The sequence below is a fragment of the Scatophagus argus genome, chromosome 4 (genome assembly GCF_020382885.2).
Source record: "Scatophagus argus isolate fScaArg1 chromosome 4, fScaArg1.pri, whole genome shotgun sequence".
Lineage (NCBI taxonomy): Eukaryota > Metazoa > Chordata > Actinopteri > Scatophagidae > Scatophagus > Scatophagus argus.
The window spans coordinates 24,638,189-24,659,953 of NC_058496.1; the positions used below are offsets into that span (position 1 = coordinate 24,638,189).

The 21,765-nt window shown below is 38.5% G+C and overlaps 1 protein-coding gene across 3 annotated transcripts in view; it reads left to right on the forward strand.

Annotated features, from left to right (window-relative positions):
- The window catches only part of slc4a4a (solute carrier family 4 member 4a), a 62,581-nt gene that overhangs the window by 16,096 nt on the left and 24,720 nt on the right, over positions 1–21,765 (forward strand). The window contains exons 5-9 of one of the 3 annotated variants that reach the window (XM_046385972.1): positions 9,680–9,815; positions 11,787–11,947; positions 13,910–14,089; positions 15,694–15,789; positions 17,396–17,472. In XM_046385972.1, coding sequence (XP_046241928.1) covers positions 9,680–9,815; positions 11,787–11,947; positions 13,910–14,089; positions 15,694–15,789; positions 17,396–17,472 — 650 coding nt within the window. The remainder of the gene's footprint in view (positions 1–9,679; positions 9,816–11,786; positions 11,948–13,909; positions 14,090–15,693; positions 15,790–17,395; positions 17,473–21,765) is intronic. The other 2 variants (XM_046385973.1, XM_046385974.1) reach the window with 2 other exon arrangements.

Consider the following 21,765-nt stretch of genomic DNA (forward strand, 5'->3'; position numbering starts at 1 on the left):
TTGGTAAATATTTCAAGCTTCTGTGATTAAACCACACTACAGATACTCTTTGGCCTTCCCGGTTCCTTTGCTCACACTTGGTTGAACTGAAACTGGTGCCTGTATTTGGAAATGAGATGTCTCATATCCTGGACAACGTTGTCGAGGAGTTTGGATGTTGTTGTACTCTTATTGTGGTGGTGATCACGTGAAATCTAACCTTTCTGCATTTAATAAGTGCCCATATGATGAAGGATTGAACATGTAAAATTAACTCTTACATAACAGCTTGATTGATGCCTCTTATTTATGTTTTGATGTATTCTCCATTAATTATTACACATATGATAAACCTAAGGATTTGCAGTTGAAGAGAAATATATTCCAAATTCCAAATCAAAGCAAAAACAAGACCCAAATGATGTAAAAGTAGACTTTAAAGGCGTAATGTATAAGATCTGTCTAGAATTTTTGTTAAAAGCATTCAAAAAATGAACTAACATTATAAACAGAATATGAGAACAGTTTTGACATTATGCCAAAGACATCTATGTGTTGGGTTGCTTCTCCTGAAGTTAGCATGCTAAACAACTTTCTAGTCAGTCCTGTCTAGTAACACTTGAAGAGGCAGGTGTAGGTGGTTACTCTGGTGATATGCTGCCCCCATTTGTTTGGAGCAATCTTTGAATTCTGGCCATATCTTGCCTTTAAGTAGTGTGTGTGATATTTGAAATTTCTGATTATCCTGGAATTCAGTCTGTCATGGCTCTATCAGAACTTACCTTTGCAATCTACACCATTTTAAAACTTGAAACCCGAAGATGAAACTTCATCACATAATGCGAGGTAAGTATATGTGTCAAAGGGGAATAAAAAATTTGGTGAAGTCAAGTTAAGATGACAGAATGTGTGAAACCCGACACATCTCGGTTTGTTTACACCAACATTGGTAATTCTCCATTCATGGAAAATACGACTACGTTGGCAGGAGAATGTGAGCATTGACGTTTTGTTAACAGTCAACATTTGGGTATTCTGCTGGTTCATATGGGTGAAATAGCATATAGTTGTTGATGTTTTGTAAAAATCTGTCATGGAATTAATGTAGTGTGCCGTGAAATGGTACGACACAAATAGAGAGCAGACGGTACAATTGGTGTTGTTGTACAGTCAATGGTTCATTTGCTTCATTGTATGTAAACAGACTTTTGTACAACTTATATAGCATTTGATGTGAACCATTAAGATTATTTCCTTTTACGGTTATTTATTTAAGTGGTTTTTTCACAATCTGTGGCTTAGTATGATTGGAGAAAGAATTGTAGAATCGAGGAGTAGAATTACCAAGTGTCTCAAAGTGAATCAGCATGGTCTATGCATTGATTAAGACTCCTCCAGGCACACTTGTATTGGTAGAGAAAGGATAAAGAGTAACTACTGTGTTGCATACATGTTGCAAAACAATACACAAATCTGACTGTAAGCAGTATATCCTCTGCAACAGATTTTTCTGTCTTTTGCAGCAAACAAATATAAACAAGCCCCCCCCCCCCCCCCCCCCAAAAAAAAGAAAAATAGTACCTGCAGTGTGGTGGAACAAACTGTAGTTTTAGAAGAGGCAAACATTTCTTAGAGGAAAAGGCAGAAATAGTCCCTAAAACAAAGAGGGATTTAATTTATGGAGGATGGCAGGAAAGACTTGCAAACATTAATGCTATCAGGCAGCATAAGATAACAGTTTCCAGTGTTAGTAATAACAAGTGCAATTCACACACTGAATCAGTGTTAGAGTTGGGGTTAGCAGAGCTGATCATTGATGGTGTCAAGTATAGCTTTAGTAAAATATTAGAGAGTCTTTTAAGTACATGGACCTTACAGTAAAGGCAAATGGTTTGAGAGAATTGAGCTAATATCATAAAGTTAAAGTTATCAACCAAGCCATTTTAAATGGAAAAACTAATACAAAGTACTTTAGTAGGGTGTTGTGCCACTATGGGCCACCAGAAGAGTTTCAGTGTTGCTTGTTATATTAGCCAAGTCTCTAAACTGTACTGGAGAGATGACCGTCATTCTTCCAAAAGAGGCTCCTTTAAACGATGTTTTGGAAGTGGAGACTGCACTCATCTCACTCACATCTATAAAACTGCATTTTTTGCCATTTAGATTTTTGATGTACTGTTATATAATATATTCCAGTCATTTTTTTCAATATAGCCAACATAACTTGAAAACATCAGTTGTTTGTCGACTTCACCATTTGTGGCTCTGCCTTTCAGAACCGTTTTCACAACTAAAACTAGACTTTGCAGGCATCTTTCAGCCACGCAAAAACTGACAGGAATGCAGTGGGGGTATGTGTTATTCACTGCTCTCTTCCGTGTTACTCTCTCTGGGAAACAGGGCCGCCCCCAGGGGAAGGCCCTTGTCTGTTGGTCTGGACTGAAATCCTCTTGTTTGGTCAGATGGACGCTGCAGGGACTGCAAGTCCATCTTCATGGTTACGTGTGTGTCCACTGCAGGGCCATTTGACCCCTGCTCATTTTGACAAGCGTGGATTTTTTTGTTTGTTTGTTTTTTTTAAAGCTTTCCTCCCTCTTTGTGGAAGGATCAAATGTTCCCTCCATGTGGATTATGGAGATTACTTGAATACAAATAGGTTCAATTTCCCAGACTGCTGCGGTGAATGATCTTCCACTAAGCAAGATCAGCAAGGATTCCTGCTTCTCTCCAAATTGAAAGTACAATCCTGAGATTTATTAAGGCTTTCGAAAATGATTAGATAAATGCAAAGGTCGAGGTATAAACCTACCTGTTCTTCTTCTGGTTCCTGGAAAGCTGACATTTTGAAATTACCCACATAACATGGCAACAGAATATGTATTGCATATTTACAGTTATCACTTTGAAAGGAAACTCTACCCTTTGAAAGTTTTCAATGCTAGATATTCTCCATTTGGACCCAAATACTTTCCCTGAGAGTAATGAGGTCATTGTCACTGTGAAGTGAAAGTGTACATGCACTGACAAGGACACCGTTGATAAGTCTTCTTTGATGACTCTGGTTGGTGTTAGGAATTTAAACAGTCATTAATATCATATATCACAATCTATAAGATATTCTGTTAGGACAGTTTGGAAATAGGTCTGGAGTTATGAGATGAGACTGTCTTCAGAGCAACAGATTGTTTGAAATATTCTTCAGTGTCATAAGAAAAAATAAATCGGTAGAAAAGGTCTCTGGATATTGATTGGATAAATCAGTTAAACCCTTGAAAAGCCATCAGTTTTTTGACTTTGTCTTTATGGACATGGGTTATAATTATGATGAGTTAATTTTCATTGATTGACACTGATGATCTGTGTCCCTCGACATCCACAGCCTTTCCTGAACCTCCTTGCTGTTGTGTGCATACAAGTCTTTTCGCTTTATTGTCTGCTGCAGACAACCAAAATGGGACATTTTCTGATGTTTATGGATTAGCGTCAGTTCAAATGTCTGCTGCTCCTCGGTGGCTTGGTCCTGTTAGATTGTTGTCATTGGTGGAAATTTGTGCATCTGGGTGGACGGTGTTGCTGTTTGAACACATATACTCGATATAAACTGTCAAGAGTTTGGTTGAATCTTTTGGTTCTTGATGGGTCTTTGGGCACCTCCTCTGTTAAATTTCTTGTCCCCTGTCAGACAGTAAACAATCGGACATAGCCTGTTGTCATTTACCAGGCTCAGTTTCTTCAGCACGCAAATACTTTAATTTTACATAATAACTTTCCCTTATTACACTCAGAGCTGTCCTGGAGATCTCTGTTGATTCTGATCAATTGATTCGACCTAGCTAATAGAGATAGAGATAAGATATACGCTAACAAACAGTTCTTTACTCTGGTATATAGATCATTATCAAAGGCAATAAAGCAACTTCCTCTGTAACAGAAAGTGGCTCTAAAGACAAATGACCAGACCCAAAGTTAATCTCATTCATTTCTTCTGTCTGTAAAAGCATCAATAAAGAAACTAGGAAGAACTCCCACTCTTTTATACTTCAGCGTATGTAGGGGGCGCTCGCGAGATAGTCCAAAATGAATGGGGGTCTACGGAGCTGTAGACCCAAAATGTAACTTTCATGGTGCAAAACATTTTTTTCTGCTAATCTTATTTATGTTTTCGGTACGAGTGGTAGAGAGAATAGATACAGTCCTATTAAATTAAAATTTAGGGCCTTTTTTGTGATGAAATACCTTTTTGTATTATTATTTAAGTATTTGCAGCATGTTAACTTAACCAACATAACTTGGTTTCATGCATCAATCAAGCACAAGTTTGTGTTTTGTTTTAACCATGTTTCTAACATCTTCTGTAACTATCATTAGGAAAATGTATAAGGACTACAATACACAAAACTGAAACTGTATTATTGTGGTTATCTTCACGTAATGATAATTGAAGTTACCCTACTGTAATGCTGTTAGTTGTAAATTGCTAGTCATAAATCTTTAACTGACCAAACAGCATACACTAGCAGAATGCTAGCACTTTATTGGCAAAATCGTCAACCCTGTAAGAATGGCATTGGTATTTTTTTCTTTTCAATTTTGATATACAATCGGTGCTATATTTGCTAAAACTAAAATATGGCCGCCTTGGTCTAAAAGTAGGTGTAAATAATTATTTTAGCCACTTGGCTCCATTCACTCCCGTTCGTTGAGGACTATTTCACGAGTGCCCCCTAGGTGAACTGCAGCCAACTTTCGGTACAAGAGGTACAATAGGACAAGGGGTACAATAGGGAGGGGACAGGCTGTCCTTAGAAGAGCTGTGGCAGCAATTTCCCAACTGGCTGATTTTCAGATATCTTTTTTTTTTTTTTTTTTTTTAACTATGAACACATTTTGATTGGATTTGGATTTCAGCCTAACCGTTTATCTCTACTTACACAATTGTCCCAGTTCTGTTGTATTTCATGACATTATTCCTCTAATGATCTGATACATTTAAACATCAAATAAGCACCTTACCAATTTTGAGGGATTTTGTCCCTCGGTTCATTACACTCAAATTTTTACCACAACAGTCTTATTTTTCCTGCATGATCTGTTGCTAAATTTGGCTAATGTTAGCCAAAGGTAGCTATATGTTGTACAGCATAACTGACTTTTCTGAGGCAGCTGGCTCCACACTACTTTTGAGCCATGTTTTAGCATGTCAGAAGTAAAGCTCACATGAGTAAAAGTCCTGGGAAATGGACATTGTGCTGTTTACCGTAAAAGCACAGAGAATATGTGGTTGTATATTTGGCAAAGCTGTAGTAGTAATATCATTTTAGGTTCTGTCCCCCTAGCTGGGATTTGTTATATTCTCATCAGAACCTGCCCACCTCAGCTATCACAACAAAATACCAGAGCTTGGTGTTCTGGGTATAAATACTGCGCTTTCAATGAATCACCCTCTGGGTGTTACTCTGCATTCAACCTGGTCCCTGTTCTGCTGCCTGTGTGCTAGCTCCCCTGCATACTGAATGTCAGACTTTGTGGCATGGAAAACATTTCCTGATCTCTCAGTGTTCTTCTTTTTTGCTTTGAATGAGGCGACACAGTTTTATTTTCATTGCATGTACAGTCATTAACAATGAACTTGCTATTAGATCCCATGTAGCCGTTTACTGTGCTGAGTTTTACAAAAAGGTCAGAGAAGATAGAAGGTATTTGTGTAGGATGCATGTCAAGAGTGGGACTAAACAGGCCTTTAGTGGTAGCCACACTAAGCTTTGTGCCGGGCAGCGGGCATTCTTCCTCCATCCCCAATCCCATGAGCCTCTGCTGCTGGGACAAAGTCCTCTTTGTATGGCCATGGCTCTTGGCTAGAGCACACAGAGCTTTGAAATTGCGTTTGAACGATGGGATTTTCATCTCTATCCCTCCTTTTCGTGCTTGCTCTCACCCCTCTTTGCTTTCATGCTGAACTGAGCCTCACCCCCTGACTCTTCTCACCCACCCTCCCACCTTTCTCCTCTCTCTTAGCAACTACTCGAGTGGGACACCATTGCACTGACACCAACATTGTGCAGGTTTGCAGGGATTTCTGTTGGATAGCATGGATAAGTAGCATCACTTTGTCATGAAGAACATTTCTTCAATGTAAAAGTTTTATTGTTTTAAATGCCCGCTGTAAGATGAAGCATCAGAATAATCATTTCTAATTTCAGTTTTTTATTTTATTTTTTATTTCAAATGTGCACACATTTTGGATGTCCCTCAACAGGGCATGTTCTAGGTTCTTTCACTTCCTGCTTGTTCCTTAATTATGAAATTTTACAAATGCTGGATATCCATTTGTGGTTATTAATAACTTTTAAATGTAATGTTAAACTATAATGGTTTCAGTCTGGATTGGCTTACAGAAAGTAGTTGTTAGCAGTGGTTGTCAGGTATCTTGTCCCGATCCTGTGCCAATTTCTGCTAAGATAATGTGTTTCCTTCCTTTTGATTTCATGGGGGAGAAAATAACAATCAAGTATTTATGGATTGTTTTATTACAGTTGTGCTATTATGATAAAATACTCTTTGCTACTGTTTAAAGAGAATGTAGATTTACTACCCTGCTCTTACTGTATGTCTTTATTTCTTCTTTTTTAAATCACTGTATGCACCTTTATAAAAAATACAATATTACAGTAAGTGCTGTGAGTGAGACTACATCCCTGAGGCTTTGACTGTCGCTTGAACTGCTTGCTATCATTTGCATGTAGGTTCGGTCATATCGGTATTTAAAGCTTGTTTTAAATGTTTACTGTAATCAGTGTAAATTGCTGTGGATATGAGTGTCAGCTAAATGTGTGAAACGCATGTGTAAATTATTCCACCTAAGGTGTTATTAAACAGGTTGAGGTGACTTAAGCTAGTTGCAGCTTGTGGAAATGAGTGTGTGCGTGAGTGTGCATGTGTGTGTGCCGGCAGACAGTTTATCCCCCACCTAGTAATCTTACAGTAACTCGTCTGGCTCATACCTGCTGTTGTTGTTGTTATTGTGCTGCAGAAAACACAATAGTAGGAGACTTTGAGCCTTCACTTCATTTATTTTGGCCATTTACTGCTGAGTGAATGAAAGAATGAATGATGCAGTATGCTTCATGTCTAATAATATAATAATAATAATGTCATAAATTTCATCCGCAAAGGAAAGTCCAGTTAAAAACTCAACACTTAAGTTAACCTGCATTATTGTCCTTCCTTAAATGATAAATGAAGATATTACTTACAGTATAATTTCCATTCTCACCTTTTGAGTGGTCACTCTAGAGCCTACCATACATTTCATTTCTCTGGGAAGTTTTTCATCCATGATTATTTTTTTTTGTTTGACTGTTTTTAGACTGCCACAAAGGTCCACTGAAATACTGCCTAAACAAATAAAATAAAAATAAAACAAATAAATGATCAAATTTAAATATGTGTAATATTTATAGTCAACACTCTGGTGCTGCAGCGTTAGCAAACTGTTATGTAATCAGATCAGGCAGCTTTGTTATTATCACACACACGCGCGCACACATACATACACACACACACACACACACACACACACACGCGCGCGCACACACACATACACACACACACACTCAAAGTAGCACCCACAATAACATAGTGTATTACTTAACCTTGAACTTAACCATCACAAATACATGCCCAGACCCTAAACCCTAATTCTACCCCCAACCCTAAAACCAAGTTTTTACCCAAAACACAAAATGGCTTAACTTAAAGACGGTCCTCACAATGATAGATGTATGAGAACATACAAACAGTAAGAACAACACGTCAGTGATTTTGCCAGATGGAGCAACGCAATATATTCAAGCAGGTTTGGCCAATAACAGAACATTTAAGAAACAATTTTTACATTTAAGCAACAGTTCTTTGTGACCATTGCAAACTAATACTTCTATCCAATTGAGGCACGATTTCATGAAAATGAACTGATGCTGGTGTTTCTGCACTTCTTTTATGTCTTGTTTTCTTCTCGCTTTTCTGTTTGCTTTTTTGAAAGGAATTTGATAGATGTGCTTACATGCCTGAATAAATCAAAACACTATATTAACTATGTTTAAAATGATTAGATTACAGCACTTGGAAGCCAAAATGGAAAAAATATCAGCAATAAGATGAAATATATTGCATTACATAAACCAATGAATACACTTTCATAGGTATTTTATAGGGATTAAATCTATCTATTATTAATACAAAGCCAGAGTCAAGTGTCAGGTCCCTTTATACAACAAATTCTTTCATCACATCACCAGTGAATCATTTGTAAAAGCTCCTGTTTTCAGACCTCTCTGAATTGTGAACATATTAATTTCATCCAATTCAATAGGGCCTTTAGTTAAATTAGAACTATTTACAAACTGAAGGTGTTTGAAAATCATGACCATTTGTTAAAATTGAAATTTCAACAAATTTTTCTATATATTTTAAGAGTCAAGAGTCATTGAAATGAGAATTTCTGTCCATGACAGTAATGGCATTTCTATCTGGAATTAAATTTCCTCTAGTCATGGTGGACACAGCCCAGTAATGGTGACATTAACTTTAACTGACCTTTTCAAGAAAGACTTTCTGACTTGTCAAGGAATCAATAAAATTACACCACAATGACTTAAATGTACATGTAAACTGTTTTTCAGCTTACTGTTTGAATAAGTGATTTCACTTCAATTGCCATCTTGCTGCATGTGCACAAGAACTGAGCAATTTGCAGCTTTTATGCAGTCTCAGTCCTTAAGCAGACACGCCATTATTTCATTTATGTTTAGCCTTTTCAGGAACAGGCTGTAGCTCTAATGATGCACCATGCATTGTAGTTGTTCGCTAATGACAATAAACTACAGTTTTCTACATGCATGGGCCTGCTTTCATGCGAGGGGGTAGTGGTTATTTGGTGGCTCTCATTCAAAGCTCAAATATTGTTTCCTACTTGTTCGAACAAGCTGCGATGTGTCACCCATTTACAATATGTTTTGAAAAGCACTGGAAAGTATCACTGGTGTTGAAATTCTGTTTGTGTTGTTCTCTAAATATTCAAATGAGAAGACAAGGGAAGGAAAGCCAAGCCTCTGCTAAAGAATAGGCCAGTTTGTGAACCATTTCCTAATTGTTAATGAGGGGCTCCAGGGCAGTTTGCCAAGGCTGGAGGGCCAATGGCGAAGCCCTATTTGAACAGAGGGTGCAGAGAGGGAGAAGGGGCTAGCTGTTGGGACACTGTCACTGAGGGGACCCCTAAACCCCATTGGCCCCCTCCTACCTGGTTCACAAAGTGCTGGAGCAGGCAGTTGAGAGCCACTGTCACTTCCACCCCAGACTTCAATGAGGGTCTAGCTGCGACTTTGGGACTTTCGGTGAGCTTGTCTCACTTTTCTGGCTGCTATCTGAGAAGTAAACCCTGGGTCAGCTGATTGGGAGAGTACTGTGGAGGTCACTGAGGTTTTAAAGATGTCCAACAACAATAACCAAGAGGAAAAAGAGGAAAAGGAAGAGGACATGGAGGAAAAAGGAGAGGAGGTCAAGGTGAAAATTCCACCACCTCCACCTCCTCCTGAGGTCAACTGGAAGGGTCCAGCTGAGGACGGGAAGTCGGTATCCAAACCTTTGCCCAATGGCCACCACTGCCAGCCTGTGAACCGTAGTATTTTTCCTCTCTCCACAGTCTCACCGGCAGCTGAGAGGATCCGCTTCATCCTTGGGGAGGAGGATGACGGCCCAGCACCTCCACAACTCTTCACAGAGTTGGATGAACTTCTGTCAGTGGATGGACAGGAGATGGAGTGGAAGGAGACGGCCAGGTAAGGACTTCAGTCTCAGAGTTCAGTAAGCCTTTATGTGCTCCTTTAATTTTCCATTTGAAAGTATAACAATGATGATGCAATACAGTTGTGAAAAGTGATCTGCAGAGCAGAATTCTTGGTGTTTTTTTTAACTATGAAGACATACAAATCCGTTTCTTCAAGTTCTCCACAAAAACTGTTTATACTGTTTTAAATTTATGCTTTAGGTCATTCCTCCCAGAGGCAAATAACGCAACAAACAGTTGTCCACCTAGTTGGCAATCTACAAACAGTTACCTTAATATTACGGAATTTGATGTGTGCATTGAATTTGGAGCAGCATTAAAAGAAGTGTTTCAGAGGTTTCTTCTGTGAGGCCCACTTATGGGATGGGATGGTATGAGATGGAGATGGGACGATTGTTTATACATCATTAGCATTGGACGAGTGAAGCTCTCTCAGGGGGAAACTGGATCCCTGGGCTGCTGTTTGAGGCTACAAATGAGTTGATTTGTTATTCTAACCTCTGACCAACTGTACTGCAGATGAAAACTATATTTTTTCACTGTTGGTTGAATGAGGAACGCCACTTAAGAGCTTAGCTGCCAAAGTCTTTCAGTATACATTAAAAGGGCTTTTACTTTAACTCCAGATGACTTTATGTAGCTACGTTCTGTCTTTACTCATGTTGAAAGTTATGTAGAAATTTAGTTCTCTCTGATATTGATTTGAGGATACATTTGTCCAGCAGGATATTGATGTTAGATTGGAGAAAGATTAGTAGATGAGGTATTATATCAGAATTCAAAATGTGGCATTGTAGTTTGTCAGCCATCCAGAAACCAACTGGAAGCATGATTACATCTAAGTTTACCTGGATCAAATACCCATCAGTCCTAATGCAAATAAAATGTGTGCATTTGGTAAAGAGGACTGTGGTTCAGGACCTTTTGGAAAAAAGTGTCAGTTATTTATTTTTTAAGTTTTAAATACTTATATTTTGCTTACAAAATGTGAAATAAATCCTTCATCGTTTATGTCAAATGTATTATTCTGCAAATCACTGCAGAGATTAAGACCCTTTCCAATGTCTCACCAAGTGCTCTCAGGGAACTCAAAATGAATAAAACATCTCACAAGTGCTGGGTAGTGCTGGCAGTCAGCCAGCTGCAATTTTGGCAGCCAAACTGCCCAAATCAAACCCTGGTATAGAAACAACTGCTCTGTACCAGTTCAGTTTCTCATCTCCCTGACTCTGAGGGAGGGGGGAAGCGGGGTGATTAAAAAAATACATGAAAGAAAATAGAACTGATAGTACTGCTTGCGGATTTAAGAAGAGACCGTGCCACCTTAACCATAAACAACAGAAAGAAGTCAGGTAGCACTTTTCTGTCCACTACTCAACACCATAACTCCGGAACTGAAGGGAAAACTGTGACCATATTTCACCTTTGGTCAGATACTGAATTGGTGACACTAAACTTGGGTGTCCACCTTGTCAATGATAATGTGAACTACTATTTTAACTATTTTACTGGTGTGTGGTAATTCTAGGTCTATGCACATACTGGTTATGCATTAGACAAGACTTAAAGCAGCTTTAACGGTAAACAAGCGCTACTGTTAAAGTAGAAAAAAAAGATACATTTGGTTTTACCACTTATCTTCACCCACCACCCATTTTCCAGTAAAATGGTGTCTTTTTCTTTTTTGTCCACGCCATTTTCCCAACAATAAATGCCAAATTCATGCAATCTCAACACACATGAAAACAATAATTTGAAAATATTTTGCCAGGTTGTAAATCCTGAAACTAATTTTGAATTGTGCAGTGGTAATTACTCTTACATATACTGTGTATAGTGCTTACCCAAGATTATGCTATAAAATATATGAATATCAACCCCTCTTTAAATGTTTGCATGTCTTGTCATTGTCTGAGTTCCCTGTTTCATTGTGTCCTTTTTTCTCTGTTTTTCATCCCTCCAGGTGGATCAAATTTGAGGAGAAGGTGGAGAAAGGAGGTGAACGCTGGAGTAAGCCCCATGTGGCCACGCTGTCCTTACATAGCCTTTTTGAACTGCGGACGTGCATAGAGAAAGGCACCATCATGCTGGACATGGAAGCTTCCACTCTGCCTCAGGTTGTTGGTAAGTTTGCCACAGGTCACTAGTGAGCTTATATCTGAAATAAGATAAATTGCGTTAAAATGAGGTACAGCGAAATTGCATTGCCTGCTGCGTTACAGGAGGGAACTAATGCCATCCAGATTATGCTGATGTTGCGGCGAAATGCAGGAAGTGTGTTGACATTGTCAAATGCAGTGAAAAGTGATTAGTTGTTGGGTTTATGAAGCACATGATTTTTTACACTGGAGAACGAGGTCTCATAATCAGCTAAGACCAGATACATTGTGTTGAAGCCTTACTTAAGTTGGGTTACTTGCAAAAGACCAATTTTAAAGCGCAACACTCATCAGCATCAAAAGCAAAAAACTAAAGAAAACAAAAAAACAACCCAAAAACGTGGCCCTTTCCATAATGCAATACCTACCAATGTCATGATGTGTCATTTTTTTGGTTTTTGCCTGTACATAACCATAACAGTGATGCTTTACTTGGCAAGACCTGTTATTTGGTAAACAGGTACAAGTCTTGACAGATACATTAAAAAATCTTTACTGTTACAAAACAGTGACATTGATAAAGGTCAGTACCTCCCTGCCTGTGATACAAGTACCTATCTGCCAGTTTGATTTAATCTGCTCTGTGATGTACAAGACATTCAGAGCTGGTCTGTAGTGTTGCGTGCAGGTTTATGGATTGATGCACCACACACAGGACTCAGAGGGTTTCTTCCTTCCGCTTCTTCGTTTTAACAAGAGCAAAAAAGCCACTGCTCTGTCAGGCCCAGGCTATAATGCACTTTACTGTATATTAAAACACTGAGGGATCAAATAGTAGTTTGTAAATGCTCACACAAAAACTTCCTAATTTGAAAACAGCCAGCCCTCTTCATTTTTGTCTGCATGAGGGAGCAGGAGGAAGAGTTACCCCTTGGAGTGATTAATGTGAAGTAATTGACTGTGCTGCATGGAGTGTACAGGCTGAGTGGAGCTGGGCCTCTTGCTTTGAGGCCAGCCGACTTGACTGATGGGCCATTAACAGCACTACCCTCCACAAGAGGAGAAACTCCCTGAGGCTACTATCTGTCAGCATTCAGGCTTCTGACCTTCTTTTTAAAAATAGGCTAGACCTTTTGATTGAGTTATTTTATGATGCCACGAAGACTTTCATACAGGAACATTACAGTCTGGGAGGCACTAATTGAGTCCTTAAAAGAACGGTGCTTTCAAGTATTTACCTTGAATGATGTTGTTACTATCTTAAGGCCGTTGAGTAAAATGCTGCATGAAGGGAAATTATAGACCCAAATAGCAGAATTTAATTTTGGGAAATGTATGCGTGTTTCACAAAAGAATCTTTTGATATGTTTATTCATTTATATTCAAATTGTTTAGCCTTTAGAACTTGCTGTCCCAAAATTCTTAATGAATAGCCTGGGAACCCAGCGAACCACAACAAATTCGTGCTTCATCTACCCTCCCGTTCAGACAGCTTTCTCTGACCAATCACAACTGTTTATTTATGCAGCAGCGGTCCAGATTTAAAACAACGTCACACATTTTGCTGATCTGATTGGTTGTGGGTTTATCCAGTTGTCTCCAGGCTTGCAAAACTCAGATCAAACTATCAAAGATGGTGCTGATCAAAAATAAATCAAGATTCTGTTCTGATGTTTTGTTGTAAAATGTTCCTGCTTGAAAACACAAAAAGCACCACCCCAACTTGCACGCGTCACTCAGCGTGATGTCTCACGTTTCATTGCTGTTGCTTGTTGTAGGTCTATCAAGCTGCCAGCTGTCTAGAGGTATTTTGGTGTGCGCCTCTTGATAATAAAAATAATAAGTGTTAATCCACCCCTTGAGTTCCAGACTTATATTTGTTTGCAAATTTTTAATAAATTTTGTTTTTCTGACAAGCTAAGCAATTATAAGACAAGTTTCAAAAGTCTCCCCTCTCCTTTTCCCTCCCCTCCTTCCACATCTTCAGAGCTAATCACTGACAACCAGATAGAGATCGGCCAGCTGAAAGCGGACCTCAAGGACAAAGTGATGTACACATTGCTTCGGAAACATCGTCACCAGACCAAGAAGTCCAACCTGCGCTCTCTGGCTGACATCGGCAAGACGGTCTCCAGTGCAAGTAGGCTGTTTTCCAACCAGGAAAACGGTAATACTGATGCCAGTTTGGTGCAGTCTTCTTATCTTTATTTCAAATTTACATGAATGCATTAGAGGGTTTACCTTAGATTTTGTTTTTTTGTCATCTCAAGTTCAGACCGGAGGAGTACAGTGATTTTTGATGATTGTGTGCCATAAAGGACACACTGCTGTCCTCCTCCTGCGTGAAGCCCCTTAACGTGATACTTAATAGTCCAAAGTACCAGCTTCTCATTAACAGACACTTTATTTTGAAGGTGTTAACAAAAAAAACCCTTTGTATTAGTACGTGTATAGTGGTACTCCTTGCTCACTTAATCTGTCATGTTTGTAGATGTCTTTTTCTAATTCATCACAAACAACTGGTGTTATCACTCTAACAACACTCACTATTGGCTACTGTTCTGACTCACAGATTCATACGTTTTAAGTGATCATATCATATCAGTGATCATATATAAATTATCTCTGTACCTGTATTTCCAGGTGGAGCCAATTTCAAATTGACTTCAGCTATAAATTTCAACATTGACAAATTGAGTGCATGGATTTATCACTGTGCTGAGAAAAGTCCAGGGCCATGGGATATCATAAAACTTAACCCAGTGTTTTGATAGGATATGACTAATAGAAAAAAAATGATTAGTAGTTAAAACCTCTGAAGTTGCTCATACATGTTCACAAGATTCTCACTTAATCCATTTTTAATTCTTTTGAAATTACAGAGAACTCATGTTTTATTTACAGCAGAATGTAACACTTATTTTATGGCACAGGGTAGGCTGTCACTCTGTTTCACTGGAATTTATCCCAGACAAATGTTTACAAAGGGACCGAATTTAGATTGATGCACAACACACACAAAAGCCATGAATATTACCTTAATTGGCTTTGTTAATGAAATATTTTCCACAGTTAGTACCGAACTACAACTAAAAATTTTAATAAGTAGCAGCAAACAGCAGTTGTTTCAAACATGAGCAAAGTGACAGCCTGTGTGCACAATAATGTGTGTTAACAACATGTGTATGAGTGCTTTTATTGTAACACATTGACTAAATAGATGTTTCACAGTATTGACAATCCAATTAATCTGTTATCAGCCTTGGGTCTTTGGAAAGTGAAGCTATTTATTACCTGCTATTAGATTTATGAAACTACTTTATGACTCAATGAAACTCTCTGTTCATGATCTGCTTTGTTACAGTGTTCGTGACATAAAAGCCAGAGCCTCTTATCAAGATCGCAGCACTGAGATAGAGTTTCATTAATAAGAACTGATTCATTACAAGTTTGTAAGGATAAACAATCCAGTTTAATAAAACACAATTTGATTCCTGTTGAAGTATTCCTGTCCAGGGACCCATGTTGTTCTGATTTAATTACGCCGCTTCTCTCACCTCACAGTTTCTCTGCATAGCTTGATAAAATACAGATAAAATTTCGTCTGACAGATGTTTTAACAGACACTTCATTTTCCTCTTCTGACTAATCTCTTGCTTTGGCTTGATGGGCTTGTCTATCAACTCTGCTGCTGTCTCTCACTTTCATCTCTCGTACCTCCTTTGTTGCATCCCTGGATTGGGTTTGATAACCTGCTGCTACTACTAAAAGCTCGCAGTCCTCTTCAGAACTCTGTGACTTGCCTGTCGAGTCGCATATCAATGGAGGATTTGCAGTCCCAAAGGAGTACCAGCATGGACTGGCTTAGTAAGTTCACTGGACCAAGTCTACATTTACACTGCAGACCGCCGATCACTTCTGAATTATCACTCCTGTTTGAGGTCATATTTGTTCATACTTGAGTTTTGGCTAAACTGAGGCATCTATGGCTCAGCTTAACACTTGAACAGCCAGTCTGCCAAGACATCATGGTTGATATTTTTCTCATTCGGTGAATGTGAAGTGCTTCAGTATCACACTTTATAGCACATATTCAATCCATGTGGCTCTGAAAGAAATTGGAAAATGTGGCTGTGCAGCTTTTTGTTGCTGACACAGATTCACAAACTCAAGCTCTGTGTCACATGTGAGTAAAAACAGTCAGAACTGGAAAACTTTCAACTGCAGTTTGAATGTAGTCTTGACCAAACTAATTCAAAACGTTACCACACTTGTCATTTAGACCCGTTGTGTCAAGAACAGTAGAGCTCATTTTTATGTGAACAGTTTTTCACCAATCTTACTTTGGGCTATTTTTTTATATACAGTTTTTCCCCAGATTCTTTCATCTACATTTGGATAACATTTCTTATTTAATTCCTTATATAGTTCCCTTAAATTTAGTTGTTTTCCCCCTTTATTATTATAAATATATAATATATACTCTATGTAAGTAGTACACATTCATTATTTGCATTGGCTGCATCATACTGACAGGCATGATATTACCCATAATGCTCAGGGGGCAGATGTACGATATGAAAGGCTACAGTGGCGCCAGAGTTTGCACCCGTTGAGAGTCGCACCTCTCAGGATACCGTCTCTTAGCTCTGGCAGCCCAAGGACTGAATTAAGGTCAGATCTCTGATGCTGGAGTTGACAAGCTGAAACCAATAGTCAGCAGAGCATCACTCAGGGTCTGCTGTCTACCTGCTTCATGCGAGGAGAGCACTCAGTGCAAGACACTAATGTGAATAATAGACACTGAAGTGATAAGATATTCTCAACAATAAAGTAAGTTTTTTTTAGAGAGTAAGGATGAATGCAAAAATGTTTTTTAAAAATCCATCTTCCTCCACAAGCTGAACAAGCTCAGAGAGAAAGGTATTTGAAGGATAGCACTTTCATTAACCATTTTACTATTGTAGAATGGAGAACACTACAGCTGTGCAATTTGAGATCTTAAGTTGAAAACTGAAAATCATCTTTGGTGCTGTAGGTCATTAAATACTTGTAATATTGTACTAAGAGGTTTTAGTGTTCTAAGTTTCAGAGGAGCTACACTGACGCTGTGGGTGCTTTACATTCTGGTAAATTATTACCAACTCCTCAATTTGAATGGAACAGCATGAGTTTTGCTGATACAGGACTTTTTTAAGATTCAAGCAGTGATCAAGATGTAGTAAGCAATTTGTCCCCTGTTCAGCTCAACCCTTTTTTAAGTGGATGACGGTGACTGGAATTTTTGTTTCTGTCTGTGGATTGCATGAAGGTTGCTGTTGCTTTGTTATTCTTTTCTGCGCTGCATGTGGAGCAAACTGTCTGGGCCACTGTCTTTTCTCGGGTTTCTGCCTCCCTCTGTTTCCCACTCAGTTCTTAGATCCTGGTGAAGGTGAAGCTGATCTAACTGTTCAGGGTTGATTTGTTTTAACAGATAGTCCCACTACAACTCATCGGAACCTGACATCCAGCAGCCTGAATGACATTTCTGACAAACCTGAAAAAGACCAGGTGAGTCAATCTGACAATTTGATCATTTGGAAAGCCATTTTTCTCATCTTGATTTCATCAGTGTAGGTGTTTCAATACAGAGATTATTTTTCGGTTAAATACATAAATACACTTTAAAATGCTCTACAAAGCAAACAGTAAATATTTTATTTAAATTTGAAAATCTCTAAGAGAATTATTATATTATTGAATTATTGTAAGAATCAGATACATATCAGATAAAGTCTCCATGCAGCCTGCCATTGCAGAGCTGTTAGCCTTATGTAGCTTCATCCGCTGCAGAGATGGAGAATTCAGTCAGAGCAAACATGAACTATATTGTTTCGATCGCTGTCGTCATCACTCCAGCCTGCTGCAGCTGCACTGAACCTGCTGCTGCCAAGTCTCTAAAATTATCTTAAAGTTGCATATCTAATATCTTTACTAGGACTTTACTGAGAGTCTGCAGAAAAATATGAATATACTTCTCCTTTAATGTGTTGAAATTTTGGAGCTGCAGAGGCTGCAGCAGGGTTGAGGCACAAGCCTAGAAAAACATGCTCTTGTACTCTTCTTGTACCCTTATCCCATTTCCCCCAGGGATCAACACAGCATTTCTGATTGTGATTCTTTTCTTCCAGTCCTGCTTAGATGACTGTTTTTCTAGAAGGACATTGCTACATCAAATGCCTGCTTCTTTAAATGACACATGTAGCAGATGAAATATTGTAGCTCCCGCAAAATTTCCCATTCAGTCCGTGTGAATGTGTCAGAACGATCAACTATAAACTGTATGAAATGAAGTAGTTTGAAACTCCAGTCATAGGAAGGTGTTGGGTCAGTACTGTACTCATAATCATTGTTTGTTTTAATGTTTCAGTATGTGATGTTGAAACACTTCTGCAGGGATCAGTGCACAAACTGTTTTGCAATGCTTGTGAAGAGGCTTAATCACTATTAAATTTCTTGGTTCCCATTTAATTTTAAATTTGTGGCTTTTTATCATTCGTTATCATTTATTTGTTAGCAGAGAGGCAGTTTAGTTTACAAATCAGTTTTGTCAGCAGAAAGATGCCGTTGTAGCAAGCTGCTCTTGTTGATTTGCCACAGTGTTTTTCAGATTTGTTATATCACACTGCATTGATTGGAGCAGTATAATAGTAAGATACCCACAGTTCACAGCAGCTATTTGTTCACATCCCATCTCATCCCAGGCCAGACCTCTGGGAGACAAGAATTAGGTCAAGCCCATCCAGTAAATCCTCCTATGGGACAGATACAGTAGGAAAGAGACAACTGAACAGGAAGTACATACCCTAAACTGATGCTCTTCCACACCCACTCACCCTGCAAATACCATTCAGAAGTTTCCTATGTGGACAACTGATGATTTCCACACAGGCCACATGTCTGATAACTTGGTGCTTAGCGGCACAGAAAAGAGGCCAACAGATTCACAGTGATGTGAATTATCCACTTTAAAATTACATGTGTTCAAATCTTAGAAGTCGTACCTGCGTTATTGGTCTGTAAGCTCAGCGGGTTAGGTAATTAAAATACAACCTATGTTTTCACACCACACTGCAGTTTTGATTTCAAAGGGCTGGTTTATCTGAATGAGAAAACAAAACAAGGACAAAACAAGAAAAAAAGATGAGATTAGTTTAATGCTCTTGATCAAGGTACTGGCTTAGAACCAGTGTTGTTCCCCAGGTTCTGCACACTGCACCTCATACTCAGGGTGGACTCAGTGAATGTAGAATAACTTAAAAGGTTAGTTCAGATTTCTTTTTTTTTTTGAAATACGTTTGTATTAAAAAAAAAAAAACACTCATGTTACGCAGTGACACAAACTATCAGATTGAGGCAGTGATAGACCAGCAACTCCTATTTCTGTTTTTCTGCAAGGTAAAATTACTGTTTTTGTCAATCAGTCTGGTGGCTTTGGAAGGAGTGATATAACGGCTTTAGTTCCTCAACAGAAACGGCTGTCTGAGAGCAAGGTAAAGCAGTGAAAATATTCTAAATATAGTGTACACTTTCCAAACTGGTGTTGTGCCAACCATCTAATCGCCGACTATGGATAAGTACCTCAAACACCACTCACACAACCATGCTTGAAAAAATCCAAACCAACCCTAACTCAACTTATATATGAATATTTTGTCACATACCTCTACTGGTATTTAATAATACTGATAGTTTTACTTTTATTTGGTCAAGTTTTCAGGTGCCCATCTTTGAGATATCTGCCACCAGTCTTACATGACTGGTGTGAATAGTTTAACGTGATGCTCAAAGCACTGGAAACTTCCCCCACCAGGATTGGCTTCAAAAATATTTCTGATATCACAAATCATGATCATAAGCCCGTCTCTTTAAAAGGATATTATTGATGAGAAAATAAATTTCATCACTGAGTGTTACAACAACCCTTTAGTGTCAGACTCTGCACACGCATCATTTACAGAGCAAAGCTCAAGCCTTTAACTGTAGGAAGCAAGAAGGCTGTTAAAACATTCAACAGTAACATCTGTCTGAACTAGTGTACTCTTATCCACACAATGAAATACATCCAGTTTTGGAACTGCTTTTTAACTTGAAATAGCGCTTTGAGGAGGTAGCACTGAGCAGTGGCATTTTTTTACATCTCAGGTGTGCTTAACAATAAATTACACACAAACAACAATACGATTTCATATCTGAGCTAACTGACTTTTGCCTCATGCTAGTTCAGGAACAGGAAGAGATTCAGGTGCACATAGTTTATGGGGGCGGCGTGGTGTGGATTAACAGTGATCGGACACAGGGCAGGGTGCACGGTTACGTAGGTTTAACCTCTCGACTTAATCATTTACAGACAAAACCACTGCCAAGACAGCTCAACAGCCTCTGATTGGATCTGTTCGGATCTCACCAGTGGAAAGTCACTGGTTTATGGGATTTCAGTCCTCAGAGGTTGATGGCAGTGATCCTGCCAGTACATGAGCTTGGTATGGTGGGCATAATGACAAAAGATAGAAGGCCAGTCTCCACTTTAGTCTTTTACTGCTTATACTAACTGAGTTTTTATTTTCTTCCCTTCCTGTGATTGGTACCAAATAGGATAAAAATGAGGTCATTTCTCTTTATTAACAGTATCATCCTTCTTTTATCTTATTGCAGGTGATGAATGTATTTCAGAATGGTTAAACTGCTCTCTGACTATATTTTCTGTTTATACTGTAGGCCTATATGTTGTTTTGTTTACTAGCAGCCAGTCAGTGGTGTTTGTCAGTCAGTCATTTAATCCAATTTAAATCCTGGCACACATTAATTCAAAACCACATTTGAAATCAGCTGATATTTCTGCTCACTTTGGTGTCCTAAAACTTACGAGACCGTTCTCTGGACAGGTGATTCATGTCATGTCATTATAAGAAACCTAACCTACCGCAACCAAAAAAGACACACAGCACTGATGAGAAAGTAGATTGTTCTTAATCTCTTTAGTTCAGCAGGTAGTAGTTTGTCCTCAGGATTGCTAGTGAATTAAGGCTGAAAATAACTGGATTGAAGAGGTCTCCTTTTAATTTTCATCTGTAACATAATAAAATGCATTGTTCTTGTTTATGTGACTGTTGGAGCACAGATAGTGTAGCTCGCCAGTGGACATTTATCTCACAGATAACAACATCTGTCTTTAGATTAAGTTAAAATTAAAAAATGTTTAATTTACCCCTGGGAAACAGAATGCTCACATACATAAATACTGAACATCAACTGAGGAACCTGTGCAATTGTAACTGTAATTATTGACTGAATGGGATAGCAAGTCAAGTTTTTGTTTCTCCCAAACTTTTCTCCTTCAGACTTCTTGATCTCACGTTTTTTGACATTACCTGAATAGGTTTGAAAACTGTCTTAATTCATAAAAGCGCGTCTAATCCCTTAACTAATTTGAAATCATGAAAATCCTGACGTTTGGAAATGTTTACCCTGATGTTTGCCCCTGTGGCGTTTTGCACATTTTTAGTACAAGGCATTTATTTTTGTTACCATCAGTTTGCTGAAGAATATTTTGCATTGAGATGGTGATGATGGTTTTTGGGGAACAATCATTTTACTGATGTGGTGAAATACAGTGTAGTAAGAACTGAAGATTTGAACAGAAGATACAGCAGTTTGTGCAGACAGGATATCTAGTTGAGGACTGTTTTGAATGCTTTTGAGATGATTATACATTCAAAGCAGAAAACGACTGATGGGCTTTTTTAGTATTAAGTTGTTGTAGCTGTTCAGAATCAACTGTCATTGAGGTGTGAAGTTAAACCT